Source organism: Neofelis nebulosa, chromosome X, assembly GCF_028018385.1.
Source record: "Neofelis nebulosa isolate mNeoNeb1 chromosome X, mNeoNeb1.pri, whole genome shotgun sequence".
NCBI classification, from domain to species: Eukaryota; Metazoa; Chordata; class Mammalia; order Carnivora; family Felidae; genus Neofelis; species Neofelis nebulosa.
Window position 1 is genome coordinate 33,905,128 of NC_080800.1, and position 14,814 is coordinate 33,919,941.

Sequence of the window (14,814 nt, forward strand, 5' to 3'; positions counted from 1 at the left end):
TAAAGTTTCATCTGGCAACACACTCTACTTATCATTTCAGGAGCCAAGCTGGACTCAGAAAGAGCACAGTGAAATGAGCTTATGAAAATCAAGTTTTCCCATTCCCCATTCATCTCAGTACATTAGCAGCACGGGGTCCAGATTCAACCTTAGGTGGTTTACTCTGGACCATTCTGGCTGTAATGTACGAATCAGGCAGAATTCACGGCTTGATTTTCACTTTCATCAGCTAGAGCTTGGCTTTGCAGAAGTAAGGACAGTAAAGAAATTTACGAGAATAAAATGACCACCGCGGTGCTGAAGGACAGCACTTCAGAGAATTCCGAATGCTTTTTCTTTCTTTCATTTCTCTTCATTTTGTTTTTAAATGGGAGCATATGCTTATTAATTTTTAAATACATTTTTTTTTTCCCCGACAGGTCATTTGAACTTTAATGCATTGTCTGGTCACTTTATTATAGTCTGCTCTGCAGGGCAAAAAGGAAAGTTTTCCTGGCATCAGCAGGTCCCCATTAGCACAAAAGCAAAGCATTCACCTTTATATCTAGCGTGTGAATACCCGACTTCATCGTCTTCTAGCGGTGAGTCTCCAGATCCTACAATAAAAAAGAACAGAAACTGCAGCAAGGAGAGCCACATGATATGGACGAATATTTTGAAGCACCGCTTTGGCAACAGTCATGCAAGAGGGGCTTATTAGAACGCAGAGCCAAGAGTGAAAGCTTCGGTGGCCATTCACGAAGGGACAGGGGCACCTCTCAGAGTGAACCTGGCTGGGCTGAGATTGCCAGAGCCAATCAAAACGAACCTCCGTCTGCTTTGGAATCACCACAAGCCAACTGGAATTCTGGACTCAGGACAGAAAGTCAACTTCGCTCTGAGAAGACGCCAATGTATATGAATCTCATGCCAGGGGAGACGCAGTAAAATGTGTGTGACTCAGACATGGCCTACGGTTTCTCCGGCAGTCAAAGAAAACCCAGGAGAACCGAGTGTTTGTGGTACCTGAAAATCAGTCCATCTTGTAAAATGAATTTGGGTGGAGGATAAGGAGGCAAATCAAATGTCTAATCTTAATGACAAAAGAAATGCAAAGCTACTTTGATAAATTTGTAGGAAATGAGGGCCGAAGTCAACAATTTGGATGTTTATTTGGAGCCTCTCACCCAGGCATCACTAAAGTAAAGTTTCTTGAGGAGTCTTGCTACCCTTGAAAACCACAGCCTTAGAGGGAAAGTCTGTATTCAATTTTAAAATTTAAACTCATTTAGCAGTTGGAACCAAATCATTTTTAGAATATCCAATACCGAATTCCAGTAAGTGGTACAATCTTAATCTTGAAATTGGTATCAGGGCCCAAACTTCAAAACCTTAATCTTAAATTTACATACCTTTCCCTTTAGACTTCCTGGTCTGATCACTGACCATGGAGTTAGCACCATCATGGTCACACATTTACCTAGAGGGACAAGGGCAAGGGCAAGCACACTCTCTATCATGAGGCTTTTCAAATCCCCACACAGGATAAGTGAATGAGTCATGGTCCCTACTCTACTTATATTCTGGATGAGAGAGAGCATGGAAATTGAGAGTAGGAAGGTGATGAAGCCTGGACCATGTCCATTTGAAAAAAGCCCCTACTCCCCACCTAGGGAAGCCCAGTTCTGTGTCTCTCTTTGCTCCAGGTTTCTGGCCACTCAAACAGGCACAAAGGAATAGTAAACTATTCCTCACTCAATAGCAAAAAGTGAACGTGAAGACCAGTATTGCCCTTCAGGAAAGCAATCTAGCTACCTGAATCAAAAGCCTATGTTCAAACCCCTTTATCGAGTCATCCCACTTCTGGGAATCTATCCCAAGGAAATAATATTAAATATAGGAAAAAAAATTTGCATACAAAGATTTCTTTGCAACGTCACTTATAATAGCAGAAGACTATAAATAGACCAAATAGTCAATATTATAGTTAAATAAACCACAGCATATTCATTGTATTATACTATAATGGGTCCTTTGAAAATAATGTTTATAAAAAGATACAACAGCATGGGAAAAGGTTATAACATTAAGTAAACAATGTGCTATGGCAAAGTTATACAAATGGTGTGATTTATGCCAATGTAAAACAACCAAATTCAAAATAAACAATGCTTAGAAGACCTTATGCTAATTGGATGTTTTTCTTCTTTCCCGTCTAAATTTTCTACTATAAACATGTATTACTTTCACAATGGAAAATAAACTTTATTATGCATAGAATTCAGAGAAGCTTAGCTTCCAAAATACATTTTGAATATATTAGAAATGTTTAAGAATCTGCTGTCCCTCTCCTCCCACCCTGCCCCCATTTCTCTCCACATTCAGAGTTGAACTGGATTCCTCAAAGAATTGCTGGATTCTTCAAGTCCATATGGCATAGCTCATATTAAGTGTCAAGAGATCTATTTCATATTAAGAGCACTTCCTTCTTCCCCCAAGTTAGCCTGGCCTCCATATCATCTACCTGGGCAGTAAGAGGCTGTGGACTTATATTCCTGGTTCAAAGCAAAGAAGGCAACTGTCACAGGTTGGGTTCTCTGGGAAGTGGCTTGTGAGATGGCGTATAGTGCACAGGAGGTCTATTAGGGATCAACCCCTGTGAAGGGACTAAGAAGGAAACAGGTTTGGACAGAGGGACAAGTCGAGCTTTGATGTCAGCCCAAGGACACCCTCTCAGGTTGGGTATAAATGGCTGAGCCTTTATATTCCTGCCTCCATCAGCCATAGGATATGGCCCACGTTGGAAGGACATGACCACGGGCAAAGCACTCCCAACAGCTGAGGCAGTCTCTGAAGGGGTTGAAAGCTTATGGCTGACCAAGGCCAGCATTGCCTCCAGCTGAGACCACTGGCCCTTCCTTGAAGGAAGATCTGGTCAGGGCAATCCATGACCACCACAACACTTGCTCATTGACAAATAACTTGAGATATGTAAATGCATGGTGGGGGAGGACACTCCATAGAGAAGGGAAGAGGCTGAGACCTACTGGGGAGGCAGGTGACCCTGGGGTACACAGTCCCATTTTGCCAGTAGATCAGCATTTTAAGACACATTTGCCACATATTGTTTATTAGAGGGAAAATTAAACATGTGACAATAGAGGAATGAGCAACCAGGTTATCCTCTATCAACAAGCTATTATATACCCACTAATCAAGTTTGCAATAGGGAAATGTGTATGAAATACAGCCAAGGAAAAAAGCAAATACTGCAAACTATATACAGAATGAAGCATAAAACTGAATATACACACACATATACATATAATACTGACCCATGTAGGTCAAATTTGGAATATGATAAGGTAGGAGGACTAATCAGTGGGGGAAAAGGTCAATAAATACGCTAGGATTAAATGGATATGCATATGAAGAAAAAAATGAGTCCCATCTTGCACCACACCAAAGAAACATTTCCAGAGAGGTTATAGGCCTAAATTTGAAAGCCAAAAATGGGAGAAAAAAATGCTGAATATCTGCATGATCATGAGGTAAGGAAAGACTATTAAACAAAACTTACAAACAATAACCTATAAAGGAAAATACTGCTACGCTTCACCACACTAAAATGTAAAAATTCTGGGGATGTCTGGGTGGCTCAGTCAGTTAAGTGTACGACTTTGGCTTAGGTCATTATCTCACGGTTCATGGGTTTGGGCCCCACACCGGGTTCTGTGCTGACAGTTCAGAGCCTGGAGCCTGCTTTAGATTCTGTATCTCCCTCTCTCTCCGCCTTTCCCCTGCTTGTGTGCGCGCTCTCTCTCTCTCTCTCTCTCTCAAAAATAAATAAGCTTAAAAAATAAAATAAAATAAAATAAAATTAAATTAAATTAAATTAAATGTAAAAATTCGGGGGGGTGCCTGGGTGGCTCGGTCAGTTAAGCGTCCGACTTCGGCTCAGGTCATGATCTCACGGTCTGTGAGTTCGAGCCCCGCGTTGGGCTCTGTGCTGACAGCTCAGAGCCTGGAGCCTGTTTCAGATTCTGTGTCTCCCTCTCTCTCTGCCCCTCCCCTGTTCATGTTCTGTCTCTCTCTATCTCAAAAATAAATAAACGTTAAAAAAAAATTAAAAAATAAAATAAAATAAAATGAAATAAAATAAAATAAAATGTAAAAATTCGGTGTAATAAGAGACACGTGAACAAAGTTTAAAGACAAGTCCCAGACTGGGAGAAAATATTTGCAATGCATATAATACAGAATTACTATCCAGGATATATAAAGAAAACAGTCCAATGGAAAGAAATGACAAATATGAACAAGTACTCCTGAATTTAAAGCAAATGGGACAAAATGTTACTAGGAAAGACTCCTGAACCTCACTAGTGATCAGGACAATATATATCAAGATACCAATTCACGCCATCAGATTGGCACAAATTTAACTGGCAAGAATGTGTTGATACGGGAAGTCTCAAGTTCTTTTTTTTTTAATATTTATTTTTGAGAGAGAGACAGAGAGACAGAGTGTGAGTGGAGGAGGGGCAGAGAGAGAGGAAGACATAGAATCTGAAGCAGGCTCCAGGCCCTGAGCTGTCTGCACAGAGCCTGACACGGGGTTCGAACCCATCAACCTACCGAGCCACCCAGGCACACTGGGAACTCTCAAGTTCCGCTGGTGGAGTACAACTGGTACTACTAGGGTGAAGAGAAGCTTTGCACTGCGTTTGAAACTAACCCTTCATATCAGCCATTCCACGTCTAGACATATGCCTCAGGAAAAAGAAAAGAGAAAATCTTGATAATGAGCTGAAAGGAGACAGAGATGGTTCACATGACCACGCTGAACACAGCGCTCTCCCTGGCAGGGGTAAAGCAACCATTTTCTTTTCTTCATTTGTTTCTTTGGATGGCCGGCTCAAACCCAAAGTCAAGCATTCTCACTACTGCTTTTATTTAAATTAGAGACTGCAAGGCAGACATTTCAGATTATCTCAATTCAGAATCCTGGCAGAGGTTACCTTTATTAGCATCTTGATTAGCAGCTCACTTACATTGGTCCATCCCCCTCCGCCTAGATCCCAACCCACCATTATCTGTCTCCCTAGCACTGACAGGCGGCAAACAGCAAATGGCTTTTGCATACTGCAATAACAAGTACGCCAGGGAAGAGGGAGCCCCGCAAAAGCAAGAAGGATCTGTGTTCGCCAAAGACTGCTGACTGTCAGCCTGTCAGCCATTCTCCTCTTTCTTCTTGCTAAAAGACCCCCAGGTTGTGTTCAGCAGCAGTGTGCCCGTCCCCAGGAGATGAACTATGATGGCTGTAAGTCAGGAATTCCCCTTTGCCAACGACTGTTCCAAGGGTAGGCAAGAAACCCAGTATTGGCCAACGGCAAGTAAAAAGAAGTCTGATTTGGGGGGATGGGGCATGTGGGAAAGATTTTCTCCTTGATAAAAGAGAGAACCGCACCAGTAGAAAACTCTTTTGCCCTCTTTTCTCTCCTGTTTCGGAAGCTATTGTGTAAGGATGACTGCCTAAAGCTATGGCAGCCATTTTGCAACCATGAGGTAAGATGTGGCGACTCCTAAAGATTTTCAGCTGAGGATAGTAGAGTGGAAGGATAACAAGAATCTGGGGTCTGTAATGACCTTATTGGGCTACTAAACCAACTTAGACATCTTCCCTCCATACTTCCTGTTAGGTCAGTAATAAATGTCCTTTCAATTTAAGGTTCTATGAGTAGCATTGTTTAGTACTCGCAGCTGAGTGCATCCAAACTGAAGGGAAAATTTACTGCCTATTACTGATAGGGGATAAAAGAAGTGGAAAGAAAATAAACGGATATTAGCCATCCCTCTCCAAAAGTGTCCAGTTTATATTCAGCCTAAATGCATACATCAATTTCTATAAAAAATAATGACCAGTCTACAAAATGAACATACTGGACAATACGACAGGACGGACCAAAGATGAACATGTTGTCCAGCGGCTTTTACTTCTAGAGTTTAATAAGCAGTAAAAGAGATTCATACATATTGGGGATGTTCCATAGGGTTACAATGAAAAGAAAGGAAGGAAGAAACAGACAGAGGGTGGGGAGGAGAGAAGGAGGCTCCCTAACACATTCTTCGTTATTTCGGAAAGTCTATTCCTTTAGAATTCTGGTTAACTGAGGTTTTATTATGACAACCATTAATCAGTCCTCATATGGTTCAGATTACCACTCTTTGGAAAGAATGCTTCAGTGCTTCTTCCACACAAATACAAATTCTACATTGGCTCAGAAATCAGAAACTCGGTGCCATGAAGGATTCTGTCCCTCAGCCATACCTGGAGCCAATTCCATTTATAATTCTGCTCTCCTTGCAGAAACTTCATCTAATTCAACAGATTTCCAAAGAAATAGCCACTTTTCTCCCCCACAGTTCAAATAAGGGTCTTCCTGGTCTACTGAATCCCATGCTATCATTCTGAATGTCCCATGTATTACTGAGGCACCAAATCACCCTTAAGACATATCCGTTATGTGTATTAGAGTTACAACAGGACTTTGGATTTTATTTATTTTTATTTATTTATTTTGAGAGAGCATGCTCGTACTCTTGTGTGAGTAGGGGAGGGACAGAAAGAGAGGGAGAGAGAGAAACCCAAGCAGGCCCCGCACTGTCAGCTCAGAGCCCCATGTGGGGCTCAATCTCATGAACCCAGGAGATCACAACCTGAGCCGAAATCAGGAGTCGGATAATGAACTGAGCCACCCAGAGGTTCCAGGGATTTAGATTTTAGAAGGCTAGTAGAATGTTCCTTCTACCACCCTAAAAGTTTTCTCATGGTTGTGGGGGGGAGCATTTGAGACTAATGAAAATGTAGCCAATTTGCTAAAAGTATATACTTCTTTATTGATTGTGATACACGATCCAAATTGACAGATTTGCTGGTTCTATGTTATATTTTTAATTTTTAGTTCAAAGGGTTGGGTTTATGTTTCAGTTATTTTGAAGACAGCTCTGCATTCTTTTTTTTTTTTTTATTTTTTTATTTTTTTTATTTTTATTTTTGGGACAGAGAGAGACAGAGCATGAACGGGGGAGGGGCAGAGAGAGAGGGAGACACAGAATCGGAAACAGGCTCCAGGCTCCGAGCCATCAGCCCAGAGCCTGACGCGGGGCTCGAACTCACGGACCGCGAGATCGTGACCTGGCTGAAGTCGGACGCTTAACCGACTGCGCCACCCAGGCGCCCCTCTGCATTCTTAATGTCTGTAGGAAATTTTTGTTTTTCCCCATCATCATTATTCTAAATATACTCTTACTATTATCAGAAGTCATCATATTAAATAGCAAACTGCATCATCAATTTTATACTGAAAGTAGCAAAATAAAATTCACTTTACAGTAGAGATCCTTAATCCAAGTCCCTGGCCTTCTAGAGAATCAATGGAAGGGTTTTGTGGGGGGTACTCCATGAACCCTCTGTAATCAGACATGCCTTTTGGTACATGAATACACACATTCCTGGGGGAAAAGTTGCTAACTTTCAGCTTTTAGTAAGGGTCCATGATCTAAAAGATATGAAGAACCACAGTTTTATGGCATTCTCTACTATAAAGCATATCAGAATGTTTACTGAAGCATGCAGTATCTCCTTTAGTATGGGAGAAGAGAGATAAATACATTTAAACCAGAGATAAATGCTTATCTTTATTAGATCGTATTGTTTTTCCCCTAGATTTTGATGTTGAAGGAAACCTTCTGCAATGATGGAAATGTTTTGTATCTCTGCTGTCTGATAGGGTAGCCACTAGCCATATGTGATCATTAACCACTTGAAATATATGGCTAGTACAACTGGGGAACAGAGTGCTTTTAAATTCAAATAGCCACATGTGGCTGGTAGTGGCCACATTAGGCAGCATAGGTCTCGACTTAATATTCTACGGAGGAGCGCCTGGTTGGCTCAGTTGGAAGAGCATGCAACTCCTGATCTTGGGGTCTTGAGTTCGAGCCCCACATTGGGTGTCGAGGTTACTTAAAATAAGTAAAGAAATAAACTTAAAAAATACTCTGTGGAGACAGATTATATCTCTAAAGAGCTCAGCTGTGAGAACCATGTCTAATATGCCTTGTATACCTAGTATATGACTCAGAATTGGTAGAGAAAAATCCCCTTAAGTTTCTTATGACACATAAATCATGTGTTCTTATGCTTATGCGTCTGGAAGGGTTTTATCCTACTCGGTACAGCTTCGGTACATAAATTTGAAATGTGACAATGCTGGAGAGATCTGGATGTTTAGACAAAGGCATTTTGTACCATTGGAAGCCAGAGGGTATTTACTTGTGGGAGCCAGACGATTTAGTGCTACCAAATGATTTGCCAAAGGGGCTACAATGCAGCCGCAATAAAGTGAAAAGGACATTTGGATGGCTTATGAACAAAGATCAAACCCAGGGCATTGCCAGGAAAACAGAGGCTAAAGACGAAGCCAAAGATATGACTGTCAAATCCTTTGTTAAATCAAGGTGGTGCCTCAGTATCTTCAATCATACAATAGGTCCCTGAAAGAGAATGAGGATGTGTCTCATAGATCCTTTCAACCAAACAGCAGAAGAGAGTTTATATCTATAAAATCTGTGGCTATGGTTTTGTCTAATGAAGTGAATTCCAAGAAGATTCACAGAAGACCCACAATGTTCTTAATGAATTCTATATGCAGAAATATCCCCAGCATGACGGAGAAGACAGAAACATTACAGAATGAGGAAAGGTCTTTGAACTCCCAGAACTGTCCTGTCAGGAAGCAGGCTCACAGAACTGCTTGGCTGTCAACAGGTGTGATCTTTCATAAAAATAAAATAAAATAAAATAAAATAAAATAAAATAAAATAAAATAAAATAAAATAAAATAGTGCTCAGAGATTGGAATCAAGAGGGCAGAGAATCATAAGGAATTCTTTTCAGGGGCGCCTGAGTGGCTCAGTTGGTTGAGTGTCTGACTCTTGATTTTGGCTTAGGTCATGATCCCAGGGTTGTGGGATTGAGCCCCGTATCAGGCTCCATGCTGAGTGTAGAGCCTGCTTGGGATTTTCTCTCTCTCCCGCTCTGTCTCTCCCCACTGCTTACATTCTCTCTGTAAAAATAAAAAAATATGGGCACCTTGGTAGCTCAATAGGTTAAGTGTCCGACTTCAGCTCAGGTCATGATTTCACAGTTCGTGAGTTCAAGCCCGGCATAAGACTCTGTGCTGACAGCCCGGAGCCTGGAGCCTGCTTTGGATTCTGTGTCTCCCTCTCTCTCTGCACTTCCCCTGCTCATGCTCTCTCTCTCTCTCTCTCTCAAAAGATAAACATTAAAAAAAATAATAAACAATAAATAAATTTTAAAAATAATAATAAAAAAATAAAAAGCATTATTTTCAGACTGTGACACATGACCAATAAACTACCAAAATTGAGGCAGCTAGATTTCTGAGTTTCTAGAGAGCAGTGACTACTTTATGCCCCCAATTTAACCTCATTTTTACATAAATTTTTTAATGTTTTTATTTATTTTTGAGAGAGAGAGACAGAGAGACAGAGAGACAGAGCACAAGCTGGGGAGGGGCAGAGAGAGGGAGACACAGAATCTGAAACAAGCACAGAGCCCGACATGAGGCCTGAACTCGTGAACCATGAGATCATGACCTGGGCCAAAGTCAGACGTTTAACCAACTGAGCCACCCAGGCACCCCTAACCTCATTTTTAAAAGGAATGTCTATAGCAGTTATATTATGCCTACCCCACCATTGTAGGCTGGGTGCATGGGAAGCAGATAACTTATCTCTTTAGTTTTACAGGTCTCCAGATAAAGAAAATCTATATTTAAGGAGTAACAGCTAAGGAAGTATAGATGAGGGGGCTCATACCTACCCAGACCTGATGTGGATGATGAGACTGTGGATTCTGAGTTGATGGTAGAATGAGATGAGACTTTAGGGACCTCGGGAGGGGGTGAATGGATTCTGCATGGGGGAATGACATGAGTCTTTGGGTGCCAGAAGGTACAGACTGAGGTATGCGGCCCCTAAGATGGCTGAGTGGGGGAGGGAGTGCAACCTGGCAGAATATATATGGTTTTGAGCATCTTATGCTGCTAGATTTTACCTGAGACCATATCCCTGCTCGGCACTTGTTTGCTCCCCTCCCTCACTTGTAGATTTTCCCTGAGAGCAGTCCCTCCACAAGCCACAGACTCAGCTTCCGGGGGACCAAGTTAAGACAGCCATTGAATCTCCCTAAAAGTCAAATACCCCAACTGGCCATGTGTCATAGGGTTGCTGTAAAGGTCAAATGGCATATGTATAGGTTTTTAGAGTACTATATTAAAATACAATAATTGGTACAGTGCTTGGTTTTTTTTTAATAAACTTCTTATTTGATGGTTTATAATCCCATTTTCTATTGAATTCAATGTGTATTATATTTCAGGCTTCTATTACCTTGAGCTATTATGCATGTAAATGAGCTTCTGGTAAAAATATTAAAATATGACAAACTTAATCTGGCCTAATATGTTTTTCGAGAATTTTCAAAGCATTAAGTACAGTCAGGAACCTCAGTGCTACCGAAGTTTACTGTGGATGTTTTCAAACTCCTCCAACTAAACTATCTTGTATAATGTGTGTGTATGTGTGTGTGTGTGTGTGTGTGTGTGTGTGTGTGTGTACACACATACTTTTTTCTCAATAACCACCAGGAAAAGCCACATATTCAATCCTCTAGTAAAATAAACTATGTCAAATTTAGTCTATGGATTCAGATGATCAGATGATAAGATTTGCCTTAGAAAAAAAGTGATTCTCGGGCTCAAAATATTACCGTAGCTTATCCTTTGAGGCAGAAAAACCCCTGTTGCCCACTGTGTGCCTTCACAATCTAAGATCTTTACAAACAGGGAACCTACAGAAAGTGATTTTATTGCTGTGGAATATTACTACTGCATCTCATATTTTTGTGGCTCCTGGTAGCACATAGGAGTGTTCAAATATTTGGAGGCCCTGAGGAAGGGTAGACAGAGGGTAGAGTGGTAACCCTTCTCTCCTCCGTGGGTAAATTTACAAAGGTTGCTTAATATATGGGAGGCCGCTGAAGAAGCACAAGAGTGAGTCCATTCCAGGAGCTGTGAATATTTATGTTTTTTAAGTTTATTTATCTTGAGAGACAGAAGGAGAGAGAGAGAGAAAGCGTACGTGCACGTGAGTGAGGGAGGGACAGAAAAACAGGGAGAGAGAATCCCAAGCAGTCTCCACGCTCGCGCAGAGCCAGACACAGGGCTCGATCTCATGGGAGAGCATGACGTGAGCCAAAATCAAGAGTCACACACTCAATCGACTGAGCCACCCGGCACCCCCAGGAGCTGTGTATAAATGTGTGTGTTTATTTAATTTTTAAAAAAGAATTTTTTTAATGTTTATTTATTTTTGAGAGGGAGAGAGAGACAGAGTGTGAGCAGGGGAGGGGCAGAGAGAGAGGGAGACACAGAATCCGAAGCAGGCTCCAGGCTCTGGGCTGTCAGCACAGACACCGATATAGGGCTCGAACCCATGAACCGCGAGATCATGACCTGAACCAAAGGCGGACGCTCAATCAACTGAGCCACCCAGGAGCACCTAAATGTGTGTGTGTAAAGGAGTGGAGCAGATTAGACACTTTAATTTGACAAGAGCTTCAACTTCAAGATGCAGGCCCAGAAAAAGTATGCAGAGGGCCAGAAACTATAAATGAGCCACTCTTCTTTGGAAGCCTCACTCATCCAAGTCAGTAGCAGGCTAACCGAAGATAGCCCAAACCTAAGTGAAGGGGTGGGAGTGGGAGGGTGAGTACACCAAGAAGATGCCTGTTCCAAGTGGAACAAGTGGATCCAGAACAATCAATCTAAACCCTTCCCGAATCACGAGGAATAGAATGAAAGAAATGTTTATCACCAGTGTTTTTCTTGGGGGAGAACGTTTACCAAAATGTTCAGATAGGACAAGTACAGTGTATCCCAAGACATTCACTTCACACTCTCTCTCTTCCCAAGCCCCTGACATGTACCAACAATCAACTAGAGTAGCGCGTTTTAAACTTTTAACCCAATGTAATGGGTCATAAGGTACTTCTGTAGTTAAAGAGAATTGAAAATGGCAGGGTTTGCAAGCGTCCATCGATAGATGAATGCATTGCTAAAGAAGATATATATATATATATATATATATATATAGATAGATAGATAGATATAGATATACACACACACATATATATATCTCCACACATAGACACATTATGTATTACATTATGTATGTAATTATACACTACAGAGTAATATTCCCCTCTGCCATGAAAAAGGATGAGGTCTTGCCATTTTCAGCAACATAGATGGACCTAGTGATTATGCCAAGTGAAACCAGTCAGAGAAAGACAAACGCTATAGGATCTCACTTACATGTGCCATCGAAAAACTAAACCATGAATAAACAAACAAAAATGAGAAACAGACCCCTAAGTATGGAGAACAAACTGGTGACTGCCAGAAGAGAGGGAGGAGGGGGATGGGGAAAATGGGTGCAGAGGAGTGGGAGAGGCAGGCTTCTGGTTATGGAATGAATAAGTCAGGGGAATAAAAACATAGCAAAGGGAATACAGTCAATGGTGTTGTAATAACACTGTATGGTGACAGATGGTAACTACCCTTGTGGTGAGCAGAGCGTAATGTATATACTTGTCCAATCCTGGTGTCGCAGACCCGAGACTAATGGACCCATTGTGTGCCAACCATACTTCAATTAAAAAAAAAAGAAAAGAAAATAGCACAGTCTGCTACCTGTATTAAATATAAATGCCGCTTTGTGCAACTTTGTTTCAATTACATGGGTGTGTGTGATAAGGTGTCCCCAGTTTGCACTGGAAACTTCAATTTTGTGTCTGTTGTCCCAGCATTATCAACAGCGCTCCTTTTGACACTCAAAAGCCTCCTAATTGGACAGTAAATGATATAGTCACTCTAATAATAGGCCACAGTAGAATATATATGTCTTCTTATGGGTCTCAGTCAAAATAATTGGAAAAACAGTGATTCTGAATATGGTATTTAAAAAACCCATAGGTAATGGCTTTGTCGTGTTAATTCTTTGTTTCTTCCCTCAAAATGAAGATATCTACCTAAGAAAGGCCCCCAGGAGCTGTGACAGAAGCCTTTGCTTCCCCCTGATTTGTTCAGGACATGGATGTTCAAGCCCATGGAAAGTCAAGCAGGTACTGAGTTTCTTCAACTGCCCATGGCCACCCTGGCTGGTAGGATGCAATTGAAAGCCCTGGGATTGGGGCACCGGGGTGGCTCAGTCAGTTAAGCGTCCGACTTCGGCTCAGGTCAGATTTCACAGTTCGTGAGTTTGAGCCCTGCGACAGGCTCTGTGCTGACAGCTCAGAGCCTGGAACCTGCTTCAAATTCTGTGTCTCCCTCACTCTCTGTCCCTCTCCTGCTCACACCCTATCTCTGTCTCTCAAAAATAAATAAACATTAAAAATAAATAAATACATAAATAAATAAAAGGAAGAACCCCGTGATTAAGTTCCACCCCTCTACTAACTGTATGGTCCCAACTGGGGAAGAAGCCACTTGCCTTTCCTGAACCTCAATTTGCTCATCTGCAAAAGAGAGCGACCATAGAGGACAGTATATATTTTCAAATTATGTTCTCTCACAACAGTCCCACCTTCAACCTGTCGTTGAGATCACTGTGGTCAAGCAAATCAACCTGCCCTCCTCCTCCCCCTCTGACTAGTAAGAAACAATTAGCAGAGGGAATCACTACCCTTCAGCAGGTTCTCTCATTTTCATTGCCTCTTCAAGTCCTCAGTGCAACCCCATGAGGTAGTTATGAGCCAGGCACTAGAATGTAAAGCTGGGAGGGCAGCAACTCTTTGCTACCTTGTTCATGACTGTAAGCTGCACTCCGAGAATGAAGTGAATATCAATGATAAGAGAAAGAAGGCTTGGACTCCTCTGACCGTAAATCAGATTTTACAACTTTACAACCACTCGTTTCTGTCTTCATGCCCTCCTGGCACAACCAACCTGAAAAGTCCTTCCCCTCCTTCTTAGTCCCTTTCCTGTTTTAAGAGCCATTTCAAAGCCTGGTTCCTCTCGTTTGTCTTCTCTAACCTTTACTTTAAATCCGATTCACATGGCTAGGCTCTCTTCACATTTTTGGAATTAGGACTGATCTTCTATTGCTTTGGATTTTCGGAAGTCATTTTAGATGTGTGTGTCCCAGGCCACCCATATGGTTCCAGTCTGCCTTCCCAGCTAAACATCAGACTCCTCAAGGAATATGGTGGGGTTTCATTTCCTCTTCCTGCCCCAGTGAAACTAACAAAGTACCCCCACACCACTGGTCTGTTCGAGCTCTCCCATCAGTGTCAAAATGAGACACCCATCTCCCTTAGTGAAGGCTGCACTTACAGAAACAGATAACTGTATTTAAGATTCAAAGAAGCTGCCCAAGTAAAGTGGCAACTGGTACATCATTCCTGGCACTGAACCAGTGGTATAATTTACAAAATTCTGGCACATTGTGGCAAAACTGAGAATAACAGGATTCAAGCAAGCTACTAAGAAAAGAAAATGAAATTGCAGCAGCATGTACCAGGAAGGGTAGGCAGGAAGCCTTTCATTGCACAGCCGTACAATGATATTTTAATAAAGATTAAATGGTAGAGAGACGGAGGGAGAGAGAAGAGCCTGCGAGGAAAGACACTTCGAGTCAACAGCCCTCACGTGAACATTGTGAAAATGTCTACAAGTGCCAGGCTGC

The 14,814-nt window shown here is 41.8% G+C and overlaps 1 protein-coding gene across 3 annotated transcripts in view; it reads right to left on the reverse strand.

Moving 5' to 3' along the window:
• SRPX (sushi repeat containing protein X-linked) overlaps window positions 1-14,814 on the reverse strand; it is a 112,237-nt gene that overhangs the window by 60,630 nt on the left and 36,793 nt on the right. Inside the window, exons 1-2 of one of the 3 annotated variants that reach the window (XM_058713339.1) lie at window positions 1,392-1,431; window positions 537-596 (exon numbers count right to left, since the gene is read on the reverse strand). The exons of 1 other annotated variant lie outside the window; for it this stretch is intronic. In XM_058713339.1, coding sequence (XP_058569322.1) covers window positions 537-596; window positions 1,392-1,428 — 97 coding nt within the window. In that variant the 5' untranslated portion in view covers window positions 1,429-1,431. Of the gene's footprint in view, window positions 1-536; window positions 597-1,391; window positions 1,432-14,814 lie in introns of those variants that run through there. One more of the 3 variants, XM_058713338.1, reaches the window with a different exon arrangement.